Below are 21,791 nucleotides of genomic sequence, written 5' to 3' on the forward strand. Positions count from 1 at the left end.
ATAAAGTATTTTGTAAAGATTCTGATTTAAGTTATGTTAGAAACAAAATATTTAAAAAATAATCTCCATCTCCAAAGTTGATGCAGACTTCTTTGAGGCAAGTTATCGATTTTGTGACCAAAAGGTTTTATAGTAAATTCAGCAAATGATCAAATGGAATACTCTTGACATCATATTTATGAAGTGTAAAGTCATGAATAAAAACTATTATTGCTACTGTTTTGCATATTTTAAAAGTTCCATTTAGACATATGGGCACAAAATCTCAGGCAAAGGTGTACAGATAGAAAATACTGGACATATTCAGCAGATCAGGTGAACATAACAAAATACTTTTTTAAAGGTCCAGTGAAAGGTCATCTATCTGAAATATTGACAGTTTCTTTCTCCACAGATCATGCCTGACTAGCTGAATATTTCTAGCATTTTGTGTTTTCAATTCAGATTTCCAGTTTGTACTCTATTTTGCTTTGGATTGCCCATAAAAAGTCCACTGGCTTCAAAAGAAACAATCTTTTAAGCAATTTTATTTTGTGCTAAGTTATGATAGCAAGTTTGATAAACTTAGCTTGTATTCTCTTTAGTATGAAAGATTGAGGATTGTTTCAATAAAAGGTGTTTAAAATGATAAAGGAATTTCATTTTAGAAATTATGGGGGCAGGGGGAGAGGAAGGAACCCTATTATTTCTGGGTGAGGGGATCCAAAACTAGAGGGCATAACTTTAAAACTAGACCTTACAATTTGTAGAAGCAAAACAAGAAAGCCTCCTCTCTACACAAATGCACAGAGCTTGAAATCTGGTGTTCTCAAGAAGTTTGTGGATTTTGAGTTGAAATTCTCAATACCGAGATCATTATATATTATGGCCATTGAGCAAAGGTGGGTATATGGAGTTAGCATAATCATTAGTAATGATCTAACTGAATGATGGAAAAGGTTTGAGGTGTCAGATACCTTATTTCTGTTCCCTATTTTGACCTTTTGAGTTTTACTGCACTGTTTATGTTTATAGTTTTGAAAAATATCTTCATTGATGTGTCTTTGATGGAAAATAATTTTGCATTCATGTGGTAACCACAATAAAAATAGTTTGTTGGGTCCTCCCAAAACGACAGAATTCAGCTCCCCGATCCTTTGCCCTGTAAAGATGATTTTATTTCTGTTTTCTTAGAGGTGATGAGCATTAAAAAAAAAATTATTTCAAAATATTAACCAGTGTTCAATGGGCAATATAAGGCTAGAAATTTACATTTGCGTAAATACTGGATGAATACTTCCACAATCTACCATTGTAATGGAGATTTCATCTAGTAATTTTAAATAGTTTCATGCTGTGATTTCAGATAAGAATGTAAATTAGTTTGTGGTTATGCATTTTAGTGTTTCCATTATTTAGGTTTGAATAATGACCGAGGAACTAGCTAGACTTCTGCTCAAGATTATTCAACGTACATTTGGTGGGCATAAGCAGATACAATGTTACATTTAAAATTCTCGGGATTCTATTATTTATAAGATTGTGATTCGGTTTCTCAGTTCGAATTCGTTCTGGCAGATCTGCAATAATACCGAAGTTAAAGTGTTGTATTTGAATGCGCAAAGTATAAAAAAATAAAGTGGATGAGCTTGAGGCTCAGTTAGATATTGGAAAGTATGATGTTGTACAGAGACATGGCTGCAAGAGGACCAGGGCTGGGAGCTGAATATTCAGGGGTGTACAACCTATCAAAAAGACAAACAGGTGGGCAGAGGGGGTAGGGTAGCTCTGTTGGTAAAGAATGATATTCAGTCCCTTGCAAAGGGTGACATAGAATCAGGAGATGTAGAATCAGTATGGACAGAACTGAGGAATTGTATGGGTAAAAAGACCTAATGGGAGTTATCTACAGGCTCCCAAACAGTAGCCTGGATGTAGGGTGCAAGTTGAATCAAGAGTTAAAATTGACATGTTGCAAAGGTAATGCTACAGTGGTTATGGGAGATTTCAACATATCATATATATCATATATATACAGCGCGGAAACAGGCCTTTTCGGCCCACCAAGTCCGCGCCGCCCAGCGATCCTCGTACATTAACACTATCCTACACCCACTAGGGACAATTTTTACATTTACCCAGCCAATTAACCTACAAACCTGTACGTCTTTGGAGGTAGGTAGACTGGGAAGATGCAGGTAGACTGGGAAAATCCGCTTGGTAATGGACCCCAAGAAAGGGAGTTTGTGGAGTGCCTCCGAGATGGATTCTTAGAGCAGCTTGTACTGGAGCCTACCAGGGAGAAGGCAATTCTGGATTTAGTGTTGTGTAATGAACCGGATTTGATAAGGGAACTCAAGGTTAAAGAGCCAACAGGAGGTAGTGATCAAAATATGATGTTTGAATCTATAATTTGAGAGGGAGAAGGGAAAATTGGAAGTATCAGTATTGCAGTTGAGCACGGGAGACTATGGAGGCATGAGAGAGGAGCTGGCCAGAGTTGACTGGAAAAAGACCCTAGCAGGGAAGACGGTGGCACAACAATGGCAGGTATTTCTGGGAATAATACAGAAGGTGCAGGATCAGTGCATTCCAAAGAGGAAGAAAGATTCTAAGGGGAGTAAGAGGCGACCGTGGCTGTCAAGGAACGTCAAGGACAGTATATATAAAAATAAAAGAGAAGTATAACATAGCAAAGATGAATGGGAAGCCAGAGTATTGGGACTCTTTTAAAGAGCAACAGAAGATAACTAAAAAGGCTACATGGGGTGAAAAGATGAGGTAAGAAGGTAAGCTAGCCAAGAATATAAAGGAGGATAGCAAAAGCTTATTTAGGTATGTGGAGGAAAAAAATATTTAAGACAAATGCGGGTCCCTTGAAGACAGAAGCAGGTGAATTTATTATGGGGAACAAGGAAATGGCAGACGAGTTGAACAGGTACTTTGGATCTGTCTTCACTAAGGAAGACACAAACAATCTCCCAGATGTACTAGTAGACAGAGGTCCTCAGGTGACGGAGGAACTGAAGGAAATTCACATTAGGCAGGAAATAGTGCTGGGTAGACTGATGGGACTGAAGGCTGGTCTGCATCCCAGGGTACTTAAGAAAGTGGCTCTAGAAATCGTGGACGCATTGGTGATCATTTTCCAATGTTCTATAGATCCAGGATCAGTTCCCGTGGATTGGAGAGCAGCTAATGTTATCCCACTTTTTAAGAAAGAAGGGAGAGAGAAAATGGGAAATTATAGACCAGTTAGCCTGACATCATTGGTGGGGAAGATGCTGGAGTCAACTATAAAAAACGAAATTGCAGAACATTTGGATAGCAGAAACAGGATCGTTCCGAGTCAGCATGGATTTACGAAAGGGAAATCATGATTAATCTTCTAGAATTTTTTGAGGATGTAACTAGGAAAATGGACAAGGGAGAGCCAGTGTAGTATAGCTGGACTTTCAGAAAGCCTTTGATAAGGTCCCACATCCAAGATTAGTGGGCAAAATTAGAGCACATGGTATTGGGGGTAGGGTACTGACATGGATAGAAAATTGGTTGGCAGACAGGAAACAAAGAGTAGGGATTAACGGGTCCCTTTCAGAATGGCAGGCAGTGACTAGTGGGGTACCGCAAGGCTCGGTGCTGGGACCGCAGCTATTTACAATATACTTTAATGACTTAGGTGAAGGGATTAAAAGTAACATTAGCAAATTTGCAGATGACACAAAGCTGGGTGGCAGTGTGAACTGAGAGGAGAATGCTATGAGGATGCAGGGTGACTTGGACAGGTTGTGTGAGGGGGCAGATGCATGGTAGATGCAGTTTAATGTGGATAAATGTGAGGTTATCCACTTTGCTGGTAAGAACAGGAAGGCAGATTATTATCTGAATGGTGTCAAGTTAGGAAAAGGGGACGAACAAAGAGATCTGGGTGTCCTTGTTCATCAGTCACTGAAAGTAAGCATGCAGGTGCAGCTTGCAGTGAAGAAAGCTAATGGCATGTTGGCCTTCATGACAAGAGGAGTTGAGTATAGGAGCAAAGAGGTCCTTCTGCAGTTGTACAGGGCGCTAGTAAGACCACACCTGGAGTACTATGTGCAGTTTTGGTCTCCAAATTTGAGGAAGGACATTCTTGCTATTGAAGAAATGCAGCCTAGGTTCACTAGGTTAATTCCCGGAATGGCGGGACTGTCGTATGTTGAAAGACTGGAGCGACTGAGCTTGTATACACTTGAATTTAGGATGAGAGTGGATCTTATTGAAACATATAAGATTATTAAGTGATTAGACAATAGACAATAGACAATAGGTGCAGGAGTAGGCCATTCAGCCCTTCGAGCCAGCACCGCCATTCAATGCGATCATGGCTGATCACTCTCAATCAGTACCCCGTTCCTGCCTTCTCCCCATACCCCCTCACTCCGCTATCCTTAAGAGCTCTATCCAGCTCTCTCTTGAAAGCATCCAACGAACTGGCCTCCACTGCCTTCTGAGGCAGAGAATTCCACACCTTCACCACTCTCTGACTGAAAAAGTTCTTCCTCATCTCCGTTCTAAATGGCCTACCCCTTATTCTTAAACTGTGGCCCCTTGTTCTGGACTCCCCCAACATTGGGAACATGTTTCCTGCCTCTAATGTGTCCAATCCCCTAATTATCTTATATGTTTCAATAAGATCCCCCCTCATCCTTCTAAATTCCAGTGTATACAAGCCCAATCGCTCCAGCCTTTCAACATACGACAATAGACAATAGGTGCAGGAGTAGGCCATTCAGCCCTTCGAGCCAGCACCGCCATTCAATGCGATCATGGCTGATCACTCTCAATCAGTACCCCGTTCCTGATTGGAAACGCTCGAGGCAGGAAACATGTTCCCAATGTTGGGGGGTCCAGAATCAGGGGCCACAGTTTAAGAATAAGGGGTAGGCCATTTAGAACGGAGATGAGGAAAAACGTTTTTACTCTGAGAGTTGTAAATCTGTGGAATTCTCTGCCTCCGAAGGCAGTGGAGCCCAATTCTCTGGATGCTTTCAAGAGAGAGTTAGATAGAGCTCTTAATGATAGTGGAGTCAGGGGGTATGGGGAGAGGGCAGGAACGGGGTACTGATTGTGGATGATCAGCCATAATCACATTGAATGGCGGCGCTGGCTCGAAGGGCTGATTGGCTTAATCCTGCACCGATTGTCTATTGTCTAAAGGCCTTCAGAGTTTCCAGAAGTACAACAATGATGTTAAGATCTAACCAGGAAATCTATGCAATTGGGACTAGTAATTGTACTCCAATTATCTTTGGCTTTTTATTTGTTTTTATGCATTCATGGAATTTGAGCACCACCAGAAAGTCCTGTGATTATTCTTAGTTGTTAGTCAGCTGAGAAGATGGTAGTCAACCTCCTCTTTGAACGTTGCCGCTCGTGGTGAAAGTACTCCCCCAATGCTGCAAGGTATTGTGTTAAGTTACATATTCACAGAAAATAGCCATTTAGATATTTGGGTCCATGCCAGCTCCCAGCAGAGTAATCATATCAGTCCCATTCCTTCTTTTCATAGAAACATAGAAAATAGGAGGAGTAGGCTATTCAGCCCTTTGAGTCAGCACCACCATTCAATGTGATCATGGCTGATCATCCAAAATCAGTACCCCGTTCCTGCTTTCCCCGTAACCCTTGATTCTGTTAGCTCTAAGAGTTGATCAAAGAAACAAAATAACTGAAATGGACGAAATACACTTCTGTGCACTAACCTGTGATGATTGGTTTATGTTACTTTCTTCCAGAAACTGCTGTAAGGTAACTATTTCACTCCCAGGTGACGTGGTTTTATTCCTTTGCAGAGAATGTTTTCGGGTGTCATCAACACTAAGTTCTTTCTTTTGGAAGGAAACATCTTTTTTCAAATTTTGCGTGAGATGACTAGATGAACGGCTGTTATTTGATAATAAGTGACTGTCATCAGTTGAACGACATTCTCCAGTGCTATGACTTTGAAACCTACCATGTCTGTCATTAGCTGCACCTGCTTAGAGGCAAAAGATATCAGCACATAAAATCTCGCATTATCCAACATGACAACCATATTAATCATACGGAACACTGGCATTTGGTGCAATACAAAATAACTTTGATCAAACCATTGGCAGATTAGACTATTTTACTTGTACCTTTTATAGGCGCACAAATAAATATGAATCCAGAATATTTCAGGTCAATCCCAAGTTACTCTACGGTTTTGTTCCTGAGAACTATTCATAACATAAACAGATTGCAAGTTGGAAATGTAGCTACGAAAAGAGGTCTCACATGGCAAAAGATGCTGGCAGCCCCATAACAGCCGGCATATCATCCTACCAATCTGACAAATGCTCAAACATATCTACAGGCTCTTCAGAAGTCGGACGGTTGCAAGCAAGAGAGGACATACAATGGTAGGTAGTTTTCCAATAACTTCAGAATATTGTTGCAAAAATAAATAATAGTGCATGTTGAAACTCTCCACTCCAGCACACTAGGGGCTTGACTAATGCCGAACTACAGAAATTCCAGTCCACAGAAATTGCCCCTGATCATGTTGACCTGAGCAGGACAACAATTATTTTTAAGTACAGGCATTCCCTGGGTCACATAAGGGTTCTGAGGACTGCCCGTAACACAGTTCCCAAATGTCAGAAATGCTACCAGTCGCAGTAATAAGATCATAGGATCATACAGCACAGAAACAGGACCTCCGGCCCAACTTATCCATACCCCAACTTGGTTTTATAGCTGAATAACTCCCATTTTCCAGTGTTTGGCCCATATTCCTCTCAACCTTTTGTGTTACCTGTCTAATTGTCTTTAAACATCGCCATTTTACACACAACAAATTCCTTTGGCATCATTTTACCCTTTATGTGAGGAATTGTCCCTTGGGTCTCTTAAATCTTTCCCCTCTTACTTAAATATATGCCCTGTAGTTCAGGACTCCTCTACTCTGGGAAAAAGACTGATCATTCATCTTCATTTTTGTATACCTCTATAAGATTACCCCTTAGTTTCCTATGTTCCAGGGAAAAAAAGACCCTGACTATTCAGCCTCTTTATAACTCAAGCCCTTGAGTCCTGGTAATATCCTGGTAAATCTATTCTGCATTCTCTCCAGCCTAATGACACCTTTCCTATAGCAAGACGATTGGAATTGTGCATAATACTCTATTTGAGATCTCACCAACATCTGGTACAGCTGTAGCATGATGCCCTACTTCCTATACTCAATACCCTTACTGATAAAGGAAAGCATGCATGCCTTCTTGACCATCCTGTCTACCCGTGTTGTCACTTTCAAGGTACTGTGTACCTATATCATATATATACAGCGCGGAAACAGGCCTTTTCGGCCCACCAAGTCCGCGCCGCCCAGCGATCCCCGCACACTAACACTATCCTACACACACTAGGGACAATTTTTACATTTACCCAGCCAATTAACCTACATACCTGTACGTCTTTGGAGTGTGGGAGGAAACCGAAGATCTCGGAGAAAACCCACGCAGGTCACGGGGAGAACATACAAACTCCTTACAGTACAGCACCCGTAGTCAGGATCGAACCTGAGTCTCCGGCGCTGCATTCGCTGTAAAGCAGCAACTCTACCGCTGCGCTACCGTGCCGCCACTACCTGTACCCCTTGCTCTCTCATCTGTATTTTGATGTAACCTTACATAATCTGTCCACTACACCATCAATTTTGTTGTCACCCACAAATTTACTAAACATGTTAACTACATTGTCAACCAAATCGTTAATAGAGATGACAAACAACAGTGGACCCAGCACAAATCCCTGTTGTACATCATTGGTCACAGGCCTCCAATCTGAAAAACAACCCTCCACTATCAACTTTTGTCTCCTTCCACTGGATTTGGAATCCAGTGGCTAGATCCTGGATCCCATGTGATCGAACCTTCTGAACTAGTCTGCCATGTTAGCGCAGCGGTAGAGTTGCTGCTTTACAGCGAATGCAGCGCCGGAGACTCAGGTTCGATCCTGACTACGGGTGCTGCACTGTAAGGAGTTTGTACGTTCTCCCCGTGACCTGCGTGGGTTTTCTCCGAGATCTTCGGTTTCCTCCCACACTCCAAAGACGTACAGGTATGTAGGTTAATTGGCTGGGTAAATGTAAAAATTGTCCCTAGTGGGTGTAGGATAGTGTTAATGTATGGGGATCGCTGGGCGGCATGGACTTGGTGGGCCGAAAAGGCCTGTTTCCGGCTGTATATATATGATGATATGATGATGATGTTGGACCTGGTTAAAGGCATTGCTAAATTCACAAAGACAATGTGCACTCCCCTGCCCTCGTTAATCATATTGGCGATCTCTTCAAAAACTATCAAATTCATGAGATACAATTTCACATTTACAAGGTATGCATCGGTCTGAAGAAGGGTCTCGACCTGAAACGTCACCCATTCCTTCTCTCCTGAGATGCTGCCTGACCCACTGAGTTACTCCATCATTTTGTGTCTACCTTTACATCTACAATCTGTGCTGACTATCCCTAATCAGCCCTTGTCAGTCCAAATGCTGGTAGATCCTGTCCCTCAGAATCCCCCCCCGTAACTTTCCACCACTGATGTCAGGATCACCACAGCCTGTAGTGCCACGGCTTGTCCTTGCAGCCCTTCTTAAATAAAGATTATTTAATAGCCATTCAAATGAGCATTGAATTTGAATTGCAATTAAATTCTCCATTAGGTATTCTCCAGACTTCTAGCTTAGTTTAGTTTATTATTGTCACATGTACTGAGGTGCAGTGAAAAACTAGTTGTTGCATGTTATCCCGTTAACAAAATGACGATACATGATTACAATCAAGCCATCCACACTGTACAGATATAGGAAAAGGGTATAACGTATAGTGCAAGATAAAGCTCAATAAAGTCTGATTAAAGATAGTTCAAAGGTCTCCAATGAGGTAGATGGGAGCTTAGGATCACACTCTAGCTATTGAGAGTACCTCCCTCATAACTAAAGATGATGCAAATATTACTGCCAGGGCCCCAGGAATTTATTTCCTAGCTTTCCAAAATGTCTTTAGACACACTTGGTCAGGCCCAGGTGACTTATCCGCCTTACTATTTTTAAAAAACTCCTCTTTGGTAATTCAGATATGATCCAACACATCACTACTCATTTCTCTCAGAGTTAATTTACATCTATGATCTTCTCCACAAATAATGCAGACGAGAAGTACTCATTTTACATCTGGCCTATCTCCTGTGGCTCAACACAGACAATCATGTCCCTTAAGGGTGCCTTTTCTCTCTCGAGTCATCCTTTTGTTCTTAATATACCTGGAGGATCTCAGAGAATTTTCCTTTATCTTGCCTGTCAGAGCAACGTCATGTCCTATTATTGTCCTTCTAATTTCCTTCTAAACTGCATTCCCACCCTTCTAAATATTTCTCGTGATTCACTTGATCCCAAATGCCCATGTCCATAATGAGCCTCCTTTTTTTCTGACTAGAACCTCAATATGCCTCGTCAATCAGCTAGCCTTGCCCTTCACTATAACAGAAGTATGCTATCCCTGAACACCCCCAATCTCACCTTTAAAAGCCTCCCACTTACCAGTCACCCCATTACCTGTAAACAGCATCTCCCAGTCAATTTCTGCAAGTTTCTGTTCAATACCGTCAAAAATTACCCGGGTTCAATTTAGGACTTTAACTTGTGGATCAATCCCACCATTTTCACATAACTAATTTTAAACTAATAGAATTATGGTACTGGTTCCCGATTGACACTTCAGTCATTGCCATGCTTCGCTCCCTAATAGGAGGTCAAATGTTACACCCTCTCTAGTAAGATGCCCTGTGTTTCAGAAAACTTTCCCAGACACAAAAAATATGTCGAAGGTAGACACAAAATGCTGGAGTAACTCAGCGGGTTAGGCAGCATCTCGGGAGACAAGGAATGGGTGACGTTTCGGGTCAAGATCCTTCTTCAGACTACACAAAATATGTCACTCCATTCAAGCACTTAGTACTACAGAATTCTCAGTCAATATGAGGGAAGTTAAAATCACAGACTATTACAACTCTATTATTCTTACAGCTATCTGTGATCTCATTACATATTTGCCCATTTAATTTTTGTTGACTACAGAAGCCTTATAATAACCCAATCAAAGCTGCCATCGCCTTCTTATTTCTAAGTTCCATTTATATCGTCGTCGCCGTGGCTATCCATCGAGGTTGATGGTCTACATTCCTACACAGAACGAAGATGCCTGTGCGTCTGTTCGTTTGACGTGTACTTGATGCTGCACTCCAAGAAGCACACAGTCCTTCATAAATCAATCAACTAATTCCAATGGAAAGGGAACCAAGACGATTGGAGCTGATAGATCTGTTGCAGCCTTTATCCGCCTTCACAGCCGTTGAATTCAAGATAACTTTGTCAGCCTGGTCCGCCGTTGAGGCCTTGTAGGTTCGATCGTTCTTAGTCTGGACCCTCATCCTCGACCTTACCGCCATGGGTGGCCCTACCAGAAGCTAGTGCTTCCGACGGCATCGTTCTCAGAATCATAGGGCCATGCAAGCCTCTTCACCAAGATAAGGTAAACGATCCAAGTGATCTCCATTCATATAACTTCATTGGACAATACCCCAAGAACATCATCTCTGAATACTATTATGAAGTCCTTGCCAATCAAAACTCAATTCTATAATGTCAGCAGCATCTGTAAGCTGGAACATTGAGCTACCAATCCTGCCCTTCTCCCAACTATGTTTCTGATAAGGCTATAATAACCCTGTCTCATGTACCAATCCACTGCTCGGGTTCATCAGCCTTCCACACCAGGCTTCATATTTAAATTAAATGTTATTTAGTTTATCAGCCTTTTCGTTCCCTGACCTGTTCCTGTCTATCTTTTCTTCTGAACTTACTCACATAAATCTGTATCAGGCTATTTGCTCAGCTGCCACACAATTGCTTTGGATCCCATCCCTCTGTCCGACCAGTTTAAACCCGACTGAGTAGCACTAATAAATCTACCCACCAGAAATCTATCCCTTCAGTTCAGGTGCAACCAGTCCCTCTTGTACATGTCCCACCTTCTGTGGAAGAGAGCCCAATAATCCATATAACTGAAGCCTGCCCCCTCTGCGCCAGCTCCTTAACCACAATTTAACAGTACCATCTTCCTGTGGCATGCTGAATAATTCTGAGAATACAACCCTGAAAGTCCTGCTTTTCAACTTATTTCCCAACTCCCTAATGCTCTTTGCAGGACTTCATCTGCCTTCTTTTTACTTACATCGCTGATATCAATATGGACCATGACCTTTGGCTGCTCCCCCACCCCTTTCAGATATCTTGTACATGCTCTGAAACATCCTTTATAGTGGCACAATGACATCTATATACTAAAACTCTCGTTTGTTATCTTGTTTGTGACTGAACTTCAGCCAAAACTGTACACGATAGCACGACAAGTGTAGGCCCACCTTACTCACCATTGTCACTTTAGTGATAATGCAAGTAGTTTTATTGAAATCGGTCTTATATTTTTAAAGTTATTCACATTTTAAAGTTTAAGGGAGGGGAGGAGGGAAGGAGGGGGGAGTTGGGGAGGAGAGGGGAGGGGGGTTGAGGAGATAGGGGAGGGAGGACAGGACAGGGTGCTGCACCAATGCAGGAGAGGTTTGGGCCCAACGGGTCCACTTGGTCTAGTCCTTGATAGAAGTGTGAGCTGAGATCACAAAAGTTGCACAGTACGTTAATTAGCTAGTTTAGTATTGATATTAGTTAAATTTAGATCTTAGTTAAAATTAGCTAATTTGTACAGATCTATAGTACAGAAACAAAAAAAGAGTTTCAACTTGTATCTGCAGTTATTATCTTTTGCCAAGTTATATTTAAAAAAAATGCTGCAGCAGAAAACATAATATCAACACTAACATATTAAATCAGATAGAATATACACATACCATTTTAACTTTTTAAACTTTTAGAATACATGAAAATGTTTTGTATCATGCAATTAAATGTTCATCTCAATGCTTACGCTATTTCAGCATGTGGCCTAAATGCAAGTCAAAAATAAAAATGGTTAAAAAAAATCAGCCATGGCATACCTTTTGCATCGTGGGCTGAGGCATTATTATTGTTATTGCTACTTGATGTCCTGCTACTATCAAGGCTGGCTGGTCTGGAAGCTAAATGGAAATTGGGAAATAAAAATGAGCAGAGGCCACTTTACCTTTGACCAGAGAAACAGCTGAAGCATGGATGCATGCAGTGTGCCATAGGCTGAGCATGCCCAAGGTCAGAAAAGAGTTGTGTCTTACAGATCAGAAAGCCAAGAATTTTCGAGGCAGTCCAATTGGACACTTTGGAACACAGCACTACAGGAAAAGCAGATAAACAGAAACATAAGGGAATAGCAGGACAGAAATAAAACAGTAGTCCTTTCAGGGCAAAAACAATAGTTAGTGGAAAGTCACGTTATTTCATGCTGAATACATATATAGAACATGCAAGAAAATGGGTGTGATAGAATGACTTACAACAAATGTGACAAGGCACTCTGCACACTGTAGAGCTGCCAAGAACAGGAGCTGGATTGTATCCATTATAATTACTCTGTAACCCTTCTAGCCCCCCAAAAAGAAACAAGTACATATGTTAGTAATTTTAATAAGTGAAAACACTTCATCAAAGCAACTGTCTATTTAGTATTGAATGTATTTTTCAGTTAAGCTCTCATAATATTTAAAGTATTTAGCAATTAAGTATATGAAACAAATATATCACTATCTACAAATATATTTTTGTAAATTAGCTATTTCCTCCTTCATCCGTTCTCATTCCTTTCAATGCAGTAGGTTAGATCTAAAAGGTTACTTATGTCAAAATAATGAAATCACTCCGTTGATGAATGTTTCCTCTTCATGAGCTGACAATACTGCAGTAAGTTTCTTCCCTTGAAGTTTTCATGCCTTAAACTATTTATGCTTCTGATGAAGACTTAAAGGGAATGTTGGTTAAGAATCAAATTTATGTTGTTGTGTCATATTTACAATAGAGGATGTTTGTTAGAAAGGTAAGATTGGCATTGCCTAAGTATATCTTAAGATTCACATATCTAAATCCATTAGACTAATTTTCTCATGGTGTATTCCCTTCTTTCAATTTCCTTTAGTTTTGCATTTATTTAATGAGAAACAAGCATGTTTATTATATGTCGAGAAGCAACAGGGAAAGTGAAACTTAACTGGAAGTCATGATATTTCAAAAGCTCATTTGCAGTCGGGTGAGTGAGCAGGGTGAATAAAAGTTGTATAAGAATTGGGCTGAATGCTCTGATTGCCTCATTGGTTCCCGATTTATATTATTTTCACAGCTGATGGTAACAATGAAGGGACAGCTGAAGTTGGCTAGAGAATACCCAGGCCTGGAAATACAATCGTATTGTACACGTTTAACTATTATGACTGTTTCTAGCATAAAACTGATTTCGAAATTTGATTAGGGCTTATTAAGACTTTCCAATGCACGCTACTGCCTGCACTATACACGAGTGCATGAAACGCACAGAATGCGCATAAGTAGAATCAATGAAATGGCAACTTCCCAAAGAAATTGATTGAGAATCTGAGTACACACTCAGGCCATGATTGCTTTTAGTTTGCAAGCGATGGCAGCCTAATTAGCTATCCTGCTAGGTATCCAGCATGACCAAGAACAAGAGATATTGAAAGCAAGGGAAAACAAAAGCGGCTGAAGAGGGACAGAGGTGCTCTGACTGGAATGTCTACAATCTAAAAAATACATTCCTACCTCCAAATATCTTAACAGTGCTCTGGAAGTTATTTTTCAAGGCAGAGGTTTTGCCACCTTCTTCAGGCGATGCAATTCTGCCTTGAATGTAAAAAATATATATTTTATTTAAAAGAATACACCTATAGGCACAAAATGCAATTTGATATATGAACTGCCAATCACAAACTGGTGTTAAAAAACAATAAGAACCAAAAACTGAACTAAGGACTGGAAGTGTATTTTTGCATTCGAGTTTGGATGTAGCTCTACCTGTAACCTCAAGGTTCAAAAGTAATTTATTGCTGTCATATGAAATTTGACAGATCTTGGTATTGTTTCTGGGAGTGAGGGATGAGATGTGTTCAAAAGACAAAAGGTGCTAATGTTTGTAATAGGTTAGGATGAGGGAGAAAATAAGTGGCGTATCAGATATTTTATGATCTATATTTCCTTGATTTCATATTTTGCCACGGCTAGCATCTATTTCAAATGTGTGGAATCTCAATGGACATTGATTAGTTTCATTCAGCAGAAAGATGAACAGAATACATGATTAACAAAACAATGTAGCAGGCAGGAACAATGATGCTATTATAAAAACAACAAAATAGCCACAGAGCTGCAGAACTTACATGAAAACATTTTCAGTATATTTATTTCAAATGTAAGCAAGACATACACTTATCACCATGCCGTTAATTTTGGCACATCATAAATAATATTTACCTCTACTTCTTGATCCAGTGCAGGAATTGTTAAGATTTGGTTCATCGGATAATAAATCTTCATTGGAAGCAACACCTGGGAATTAGATTATTTTTTTATTGGAATAAAATGTAATCATTATTAAAAATAAACACTATTTAAAAAACTTAAAAGCAGATTTCATCTTTATAATTTGTTATGGTAGGCAGAAAGTGACCTGCCAAATTAAGAGCACGTGAAGAGGGAATAGATCACATTGTTTCTTCAAAAGAATAAAAATATCAGAATCAAACAGCATAGAAACAGGCCCTTCGTGCCACCATGTCCATGTGGACTATCAATCATCCATTAGGACTAATTTCATTCACCAACACTTGGTCCAGAATTGACTATGCCTTGGCAATCGCAGTGCTCACCTAGATACTTCATAAAAGTTGCAAGAGTATGTACTTTGACCACCTGCTCAGAATGTGTGCTCCAGATTCCAAACATCTCTGTTGAAAAGTCTTTCTCAGATCCCCCTAAACCTTGCATCTGTCTAAATGTTTCTTAAATGTTGCGATAGTACCTGCCTCAACAACCTCCTCCGGCAGCTCGTTCCACACACCCATCACACTTTGTGCGAAAAGGTTACCCCTCAGGGTTCTGATTAAATCTCCCCCCCCTCACCTTAAACCTATGTCCTCTGGTCCTCAACACTCCTACTCTGGGGCAAGACTGTGTGTCTACCCCAATCTATACCTCTCATGATTTTGTGCACCTCTATAACATCACCCCTCATCCTCCTGTGCTCCAAGGAATAGTGTCTTAGCCTGCTCAACTTCTCCCTATAGCTCAGGGCCCCGAATTCTGGCAACATCCTTGTAAATCTTCTCTATGCTCTTTCCAGCTTCACAACATCTTTCCTATAACATGGTGCCCAAAACTGAACACAATATTCTAAATGTGGCCTCACCAACGTCTTATACAATTGCGACATGATCTCCCAACTTCTCTAAATACTCTCACTGATAAAGGCCAATGTGCCAAAAGCCTTTTTAATCACCCCATCTACCTGTGATGCCACTTTCAACAAACTATGTACCTGTACTCTCCTAGATTCCTCTGCTCTATAACACTCCCCAGGGCCCTACTGTTCACTATGTAGATCCCACCCATGTTAGTGCTCCCAAAATGCAACACCTCACATTTCTCCGTATTAAATTCCATCAACCATTCCTCAGCCAACCTGCCCAACCAATCAAAATCCCGCTGCAATTTTTGACAACCACCTTCATTATCTACAATAACACCCACTTTGTGTTTGTTTTCCTACTTAATTACATTTTTCAATCACCTATTACTTATAATACGGACTGGTAGCCTAGGTTATGAAGCTGCATTTTCAAATTATAAAATTAAATTAATCTTAACTATCTTAATTTTTTTAAACAATAAAAGCTTTTCAATCTTTGCAAAGATCATTGGGTCACTATCCTTTACGTGTGCACCTGATATCGATTCTCTGATTGATTCATCACCCTTGGGGTAATTTTTAGTGAAGAAAATAATAACTTGTTACTGTCTATATTGCAAATAAATTTCTGAAATGGCTGCATCGCTTTAATTATACACAGCATTGAATAGATACACTGTCCCTTCAAAACATGATCAATGCATCTCATTCACAAATGGTGTATTTCCATCAAAAGATACCAGTGTCACAATGAGTTTATTGAAATGCTGTTCACAGTAATTGTTTTACAATTGAACCATTTGCCCTTTCTTCCAGCCCATAAAATTAAATCCTAGCAATATGTTAACTAGTATTGTCAATATTCAGCTTATTCTCTTTGTTCCTCTTTATGATCAAATTACAATAGAATTGAGAGGGATTTTTTTTTAATCAGTCTAAAATTCAAACAAGTCCACAAATTTGCAAAGGAAGTCAGAAATGTAAAATCAGCAAGTATCTATGAGACAAAGCACATGCAATCAACTGGACAGAACAGACGACTCTCTCTCCACCTATTCTTACCCAACCGTGATATGCAAGTTAGAAAGTGACCAGTCTGCATTATAGGTACCAATTAAATCGTCATTATCTGAGCTGAAATATATTCCGAATGAGTCCCATAATTGTGCACACTCAAAGGCAATGACCTCCAGAGGAATGCCTTGTTCTACCTCTTGAAGGGCACTTGAAGGCTTCTCAAGGAATTAAAAGGTATAAAATGAAACTGCACAGAAAGTTTTACACATCGTACTTGATTTGTGCTGGCATTGTCGACATGAATAAATGTTGTATGCCCTGTTGCAGACTGATATTTAAATGCATCACTGATAGGTAAGCAGACTAAAACTGCACTGATCTCGATCACCATTCCATCTGCAACTGCCGGTTGAGTATCCATCTCTACTCTGCTGCGGTTTGCTGTCTTCTCTTGTAAGGAGAAAAATAAGTGGTCTTATTAATGATAATAATGACACACTTTGAATGAATAAGAGGATTTCTTGAGGGTGAGAAATTGAAAGATGCATGTATCTGGAGGAATCGAAGTATCTTATAATAATAATAAATAATATATTCCTTTATTCGTTCCACACCAGGGAAATTTACAGTGTTACAGCAGCAAAGTGGATAGAAAGAAAGCAAGAGATCATTCATTATAAATAAAAAATACATAAATTGTCATCAGTTTTCTGTGTGTTCTTAGCTGTTATTGTTGACTTGTCTGCTGGGAGCAGTGCTGGTTGTGCAGTCTCACAGCAGCGGGAAGGACCTCCTATATCTCCCCTTCACGCACTTGGGGTGAAGGAGTCTGTCACTGAAGGAGCTACTCAGTGCAGTGACAGTGTCCTGCATGGGGTGGGAGTCGTTGTCCAGCAGCGATGTTAGCTTTGCCATCATCATCCTCTCTCCCACCACCTGCACTGAGTCGAGGGGGCAACCCAGGACAGAACTGGCCTTCCTGACCAGCTTGTCGAGTCTCTTCCCTTCCGCCGCTGAGAAGCTGTTGCTCCAGTAGACTACTCCATAGAAAATGGCCGATGCAACCACCGTGTTGTAGAAGGTCCTTTGGAGTGCCCCCTGCACTCCAAAGGACCTGAGTCTCCTTAGCAGATAAAGTCTGCTCTGGCCCTTTCTGTATAGCGCATCGGTGTTTTCAGTCCAGTCCAGTTTATTGTTGAGGTAGACACCCAGGTACTTATAAGAATCCACCCTCTCGATGTCCATTCCCTGGATGTTCACTGGTGTCGGGGGGACCTGGCTGCGCCTGCGGAAATCTACCACCATCTCCCTGGTTTTTCCCGCGTTGATTCGGAGGCAGTTCCGCTGGCACCAGTCCACAAACTCCTTGATCAGTTCTCTGTATGCCCTGTCCTCGTCGCCCGTGATGAGGCCGACGATGGCAGAGTCGTCAGAGAACTTATACATATAACTAAAAGTTAAAATGCAGATACAACTTGCAAATAGGAAGGCAAATGGCACATTTGTCATTATAGCAAGAATATTTGAATTGAAAAGTGACAATATCTTGCTTCTAACATAAAAAGCTCTGGTGACTGCTTTATTATATACAAAATTCTTACAAAGCTTGATAAGGTAGATGTGGAGTTGATGTTTCCTTCTAGTTAAAACTTCCAGAAACAAGTCTTAAAATCTGCAGTCAACCATTCAGGACAACACAAGGAGAAAGTTCTTCACCCCGAGGGTAGAGCATCTTGGGAATGTTGTGGAGGTTCAGTCACTGAGTAGATTGAAGAAAGAGATGGATAGATTTTTAGATATTAAGAGAACTGAAGGATTTGTGGTTAGTGCAGGAAAGGAAGAGCAAAGAACAAGATGCCAAATGCGATTTGTTTTATTTTTCTGTCCTTATAGGGAAGGTCAATGAGCAGGATGCTCGACTCTTGGATAAGCTGAGTAAGCATGGCAACAGTTGGGAAAGAAACAGTGCACACGAGTACAGTTGAATAGCATCCTTTATATTGATGAAGAAACCGATAAGTCTGTTTCATCTGTTGTTGGTGTTCAGGTGATCGGGTGATATGGTAATTATTGGTGCAGAAAATAAGCCTTTGTTTTGCTCAAGATCATTAAATATCAGAAACAAATGCGTAATATACATGAGAATTTAGGGTCGTTCTGGATGACTGAACTGAAATAAATATCCTTTTCATCCAAGAATTATTTTGTAACCCTCAGCTTCGGTACTCTGGAAACCAATGCTCTTCCCAGTTCTATCCACTTGCAAATCTGGATTGTATCACTGGCATCTGGTGTTATAAATATTCTTTAAAAACAAACTGTACAAGGAAACCAGAGCTTATTACATTTCGGGTGATATTGTAAGATAACCGACAATGCGAATTTATATTCCTCTAGCTTGGGGAAAAAAAACTGCCACAAAGATCTACCTAATTTTAAAGAATACATTCTACAGATTTTTTTTAAAAAAACAGGCAATTCAACACAAGGAATTATTTAGCTCTTTATGCTCCATGTGAGCCTCATCACATCCTATGTCATCAAATCTGTCTTGCATTGCTTGGGTCATCTGGAAACTTACTAATCATACCAAAATCACTATTTACTCATCTATATCACTCATGACAAACAGCAATGGGCCCAGTACTAATCATTGAAGCACACCACTCGTCACAGGCCTCCAGTCTGAAAAACAACCTTCCACCATCACCCTCTACTTCTTACCACGAAGCCAATCCTGTATCCAGTTAGCTAGTTCTCCTTGAATCCCATGCGATCTAAAACCTACCACACAGGACTTTATTAAATGTCTTGCTGAAGTCCTTATAGACTATGTCTATGGTCCTACATTCTTCAATCTTATGTAGAGTTTGCAGGTTCTGTGACTGCGTGGGTTTCCTCTGGTTTCTTCTCAAAGATGAGGGGGTTTGTAGGTTAATGGGCCTCTATAAATTGACTCTAGTCTACAAGGAGATGTGAAAATGGTTTCACACAGAACTAGTGTGAACAGGATATTGATGGTCAGTGTGGATCATTTCTATGCTGTATCTTTCGATCAAATAACCTTGATTACTTCTTCTAAAAACTCAATCAAATTTGCGAGACATGAAACCATGCTGACTATCCTTAATCAACCCCTGTCTTTCCAAATGAATGTATATCAAATCTCTCAGTATCCTCTCCTTATCCCTCCTTTCCTACCACAGATGTTCGGCTTCCTGGTTAACAAGTTTTTCTTTGCAATGACAATTCACTTATCTCAGCCAGGACTCCTACAATTTCTTCTCTATCTTCCTATCGTGTTCTTGGGAATATCTGATCAGGCCATGGAGATTTATTTTCCTTCATACGTCTTAAGACGTTCAGCACCTCATCAACTGTAATACAGGCTATTCTCAAGATATCTCCATTAGCTTTCTCAAGTTCACAGGTCTTCATGTCTCTGCCGTAAAAACAGAGGAGAAATATTCATTATGGACCTTGCCCATCACCTGCTTCTTCATGCATAGATGAGCGCTTTGGTTTCTGAGATGAGCTTTTCTCTCAGTTAACGCATTTCCCTCCAGTTAACCCATTTCCCTCAACATGGATAAAATAATTTTGAATTCTCCTTAATCTTATCTGTCAGAGCAATCTCATGCTCCCTTATTACCCTCCCGATTTGCTTCTTTAACGTTTTGCCTAACTTCCTGTATTCATGCTGCAGAATCCCATCACTTTTCCTGCCTGTGCCATTTGTGACAATATGCAGCAGCCTTTGGCTGCTCACCCTCTCCTTTGAGATTGTTCTGCAGCTGCTCCAAGATGGAGTCTTATGTCACATAAACAGGCCCTTCAGCCCAACTCATCCATGCTGCCCAAGATGCCCCATCTAAGCTGGTCCTATTTGCCAACGTTTGGCCCATTATTAAGCTTTTCTATCCTTCTGGACACTGGCACCAGCGAGGCAACACACCAGCTAATTACTAATGTTTCAAAAACAAGAATACCTAATTCCTTTGCACTGCATTAATGTGCGGCTTCTCATGGCACATGATTCTTCCTAGCAATTGTTTGGCGCCCAACTCGACTACTTCACCACCTCCACCCGACGGGTCTCCAGTGCCGGCACGTCACCGGTCACACCCCCGGACCCCTCCCCATTCACTTCACCCGTGAAGGGAGGAGATGCGGATTCGTACCGCACATGTGCCGGTCGGGTCAGCAGGCCACCCATTAGATACGGCGATTTTGTGTAACCATCTATTTTCCCCATATGCGATATTAACGTTTTGGCTACTATAGTGTTTAGCCACCATGTTTCCACGTATATATGCTTAATTTGTTTCTACAAGGAAAGATGTAGATTGGTTATTTCCTACTAACCAATGGTAGCGCTTGTTAGTAGTTGCTCCGCCTAATATGCAATATATATTACCAAGAGCTTGCTTACGTAGGGCAGTTGGAGTGGCTGTTAGTCGCTGTGACGTCTTGCAGATCAATGCTGTAAGTGGACTTTAATAAATGTGTGTTGCATTTCTGACGTGTGTACGACTCCACTCTTTACAAGTATACCCTTTGGAATACTGTTGGTGGGGATGACTGTTCAGAGGAGAGCAGCAGCAGCAGTTAGATGCATGGCATCAATCCTAGCTGTGAGGCACAGCAAGGTAGTGTGTCAGACAGGGATATCATTAGTTACTAAGATATCATGCTACTCATTATTAGTTAGTTAGGTGATTATGTGGCACCAAATGGGACCCAAGTAATTAGCAGAAACAGCAAATAATTAAGAGAGCAAATGCTACATGGGTCCCTTATTGTAGTGGACTAGAGTTTAAAAATGAATGTATTGTTAAAATTGTACAAAGCAATGGCAAGGCCACTCTTGGAGTAGTTAGGTTTTGGTATCTTTATTGAAGAAAGTATACGCTAATTGGAGGCAGTCCAGAAGAAAGTCAATCAGCAAATTTCTGTGTTGAGAGGGTTGTGCTATCATAAACATTTAAAATAGTGACATCCTATGTCACATAAACAGGCCCTTTAGCCCAACTCGTCCATGCTGTTATCGAGGCGCCGCGGTCTTGATGCCTCCCGGATCGACGTGTAGAAGCCCGGGTTGGGTCCCCGGCTGGGGCCTCGTGGGTAGAAGCCCGGGTCGGGTGAAGCGGCCGATGGAGCCCGCTGCTGGAGCCCGGGTTGACACCACAGAGGCGTGAAGTGGGACGTCAACAGCGGTGAGGCCTCAGCGGTGGCAGCAGTGAAGCCTCACAACGATGGGGCCTTGGCGGTGGTGAACTCTCCCGGCGGCAGTGATGCTTCGCGAGTTGACCAATGGTCGACGAGAACG

At 41.0% G+C, this 21,791-nt stretch overlaps 1 protein-coding gene across 16 annotated transcripts in view; it reads right to left on the reverse strand.

Annotated features, from left to right (window-relative positions):
* LOC144596502 (girdin-like) overlaps nt 1–21,791 on the reverse strand; it is a 129,685-nt gene that overhangs the window by 6,998 nt on the left and 100,896 nt on the right. For 6 of the 16 annotated variants that reach the window (XM_078404850.1, XM_078404849.1, XM_078404851.1 and 3 more), the window contains 4 exons: nt 14,512–14,586; nt 12,312–12,368; nt 12,099–12,179; nt 5,721–5,992 (listed from right to left, as the gene is read on the reverse strand). In XM_078404850.1, the coding sequence (XP_078260976.1) occupies nt 5,721–5,992; nt 12,099–12,179; nt 12,312–12,368; nt 14,512–14,586 (485 nt within the window). Of the gene's footprint in view, nt 1–5,720; nt 5,996–12,098; nt 12,180–12,311; nt 12,369–12,530; nt 12,618–13,803; nt 13,885–14,511; nt 14,587–21,791 lie in introns of all 16 variants that reach the window. The other 10 variants (XM_078404866.1, XM_078404852.1, XM_078404864.1 and 7 more) reach the window with 9 other exon arrangements.

The sequence above is a fragment of the Rhinoraja longicauda genome, chromosome 9 (assembly GCF_053455715.1).
Source record: "Rhinoraja longicauda isolate Sanriku21f chromosome 9, sRhiLon1.1, whole genome shotgun sequence".
NCBI classification, from domain to species: Eukaryota; Metazoa; Chordata; class Chondrichthyes; order Rajiformes; family Arhynchobatidae; genus Rhinoraja; species Rhinoraja longicauda.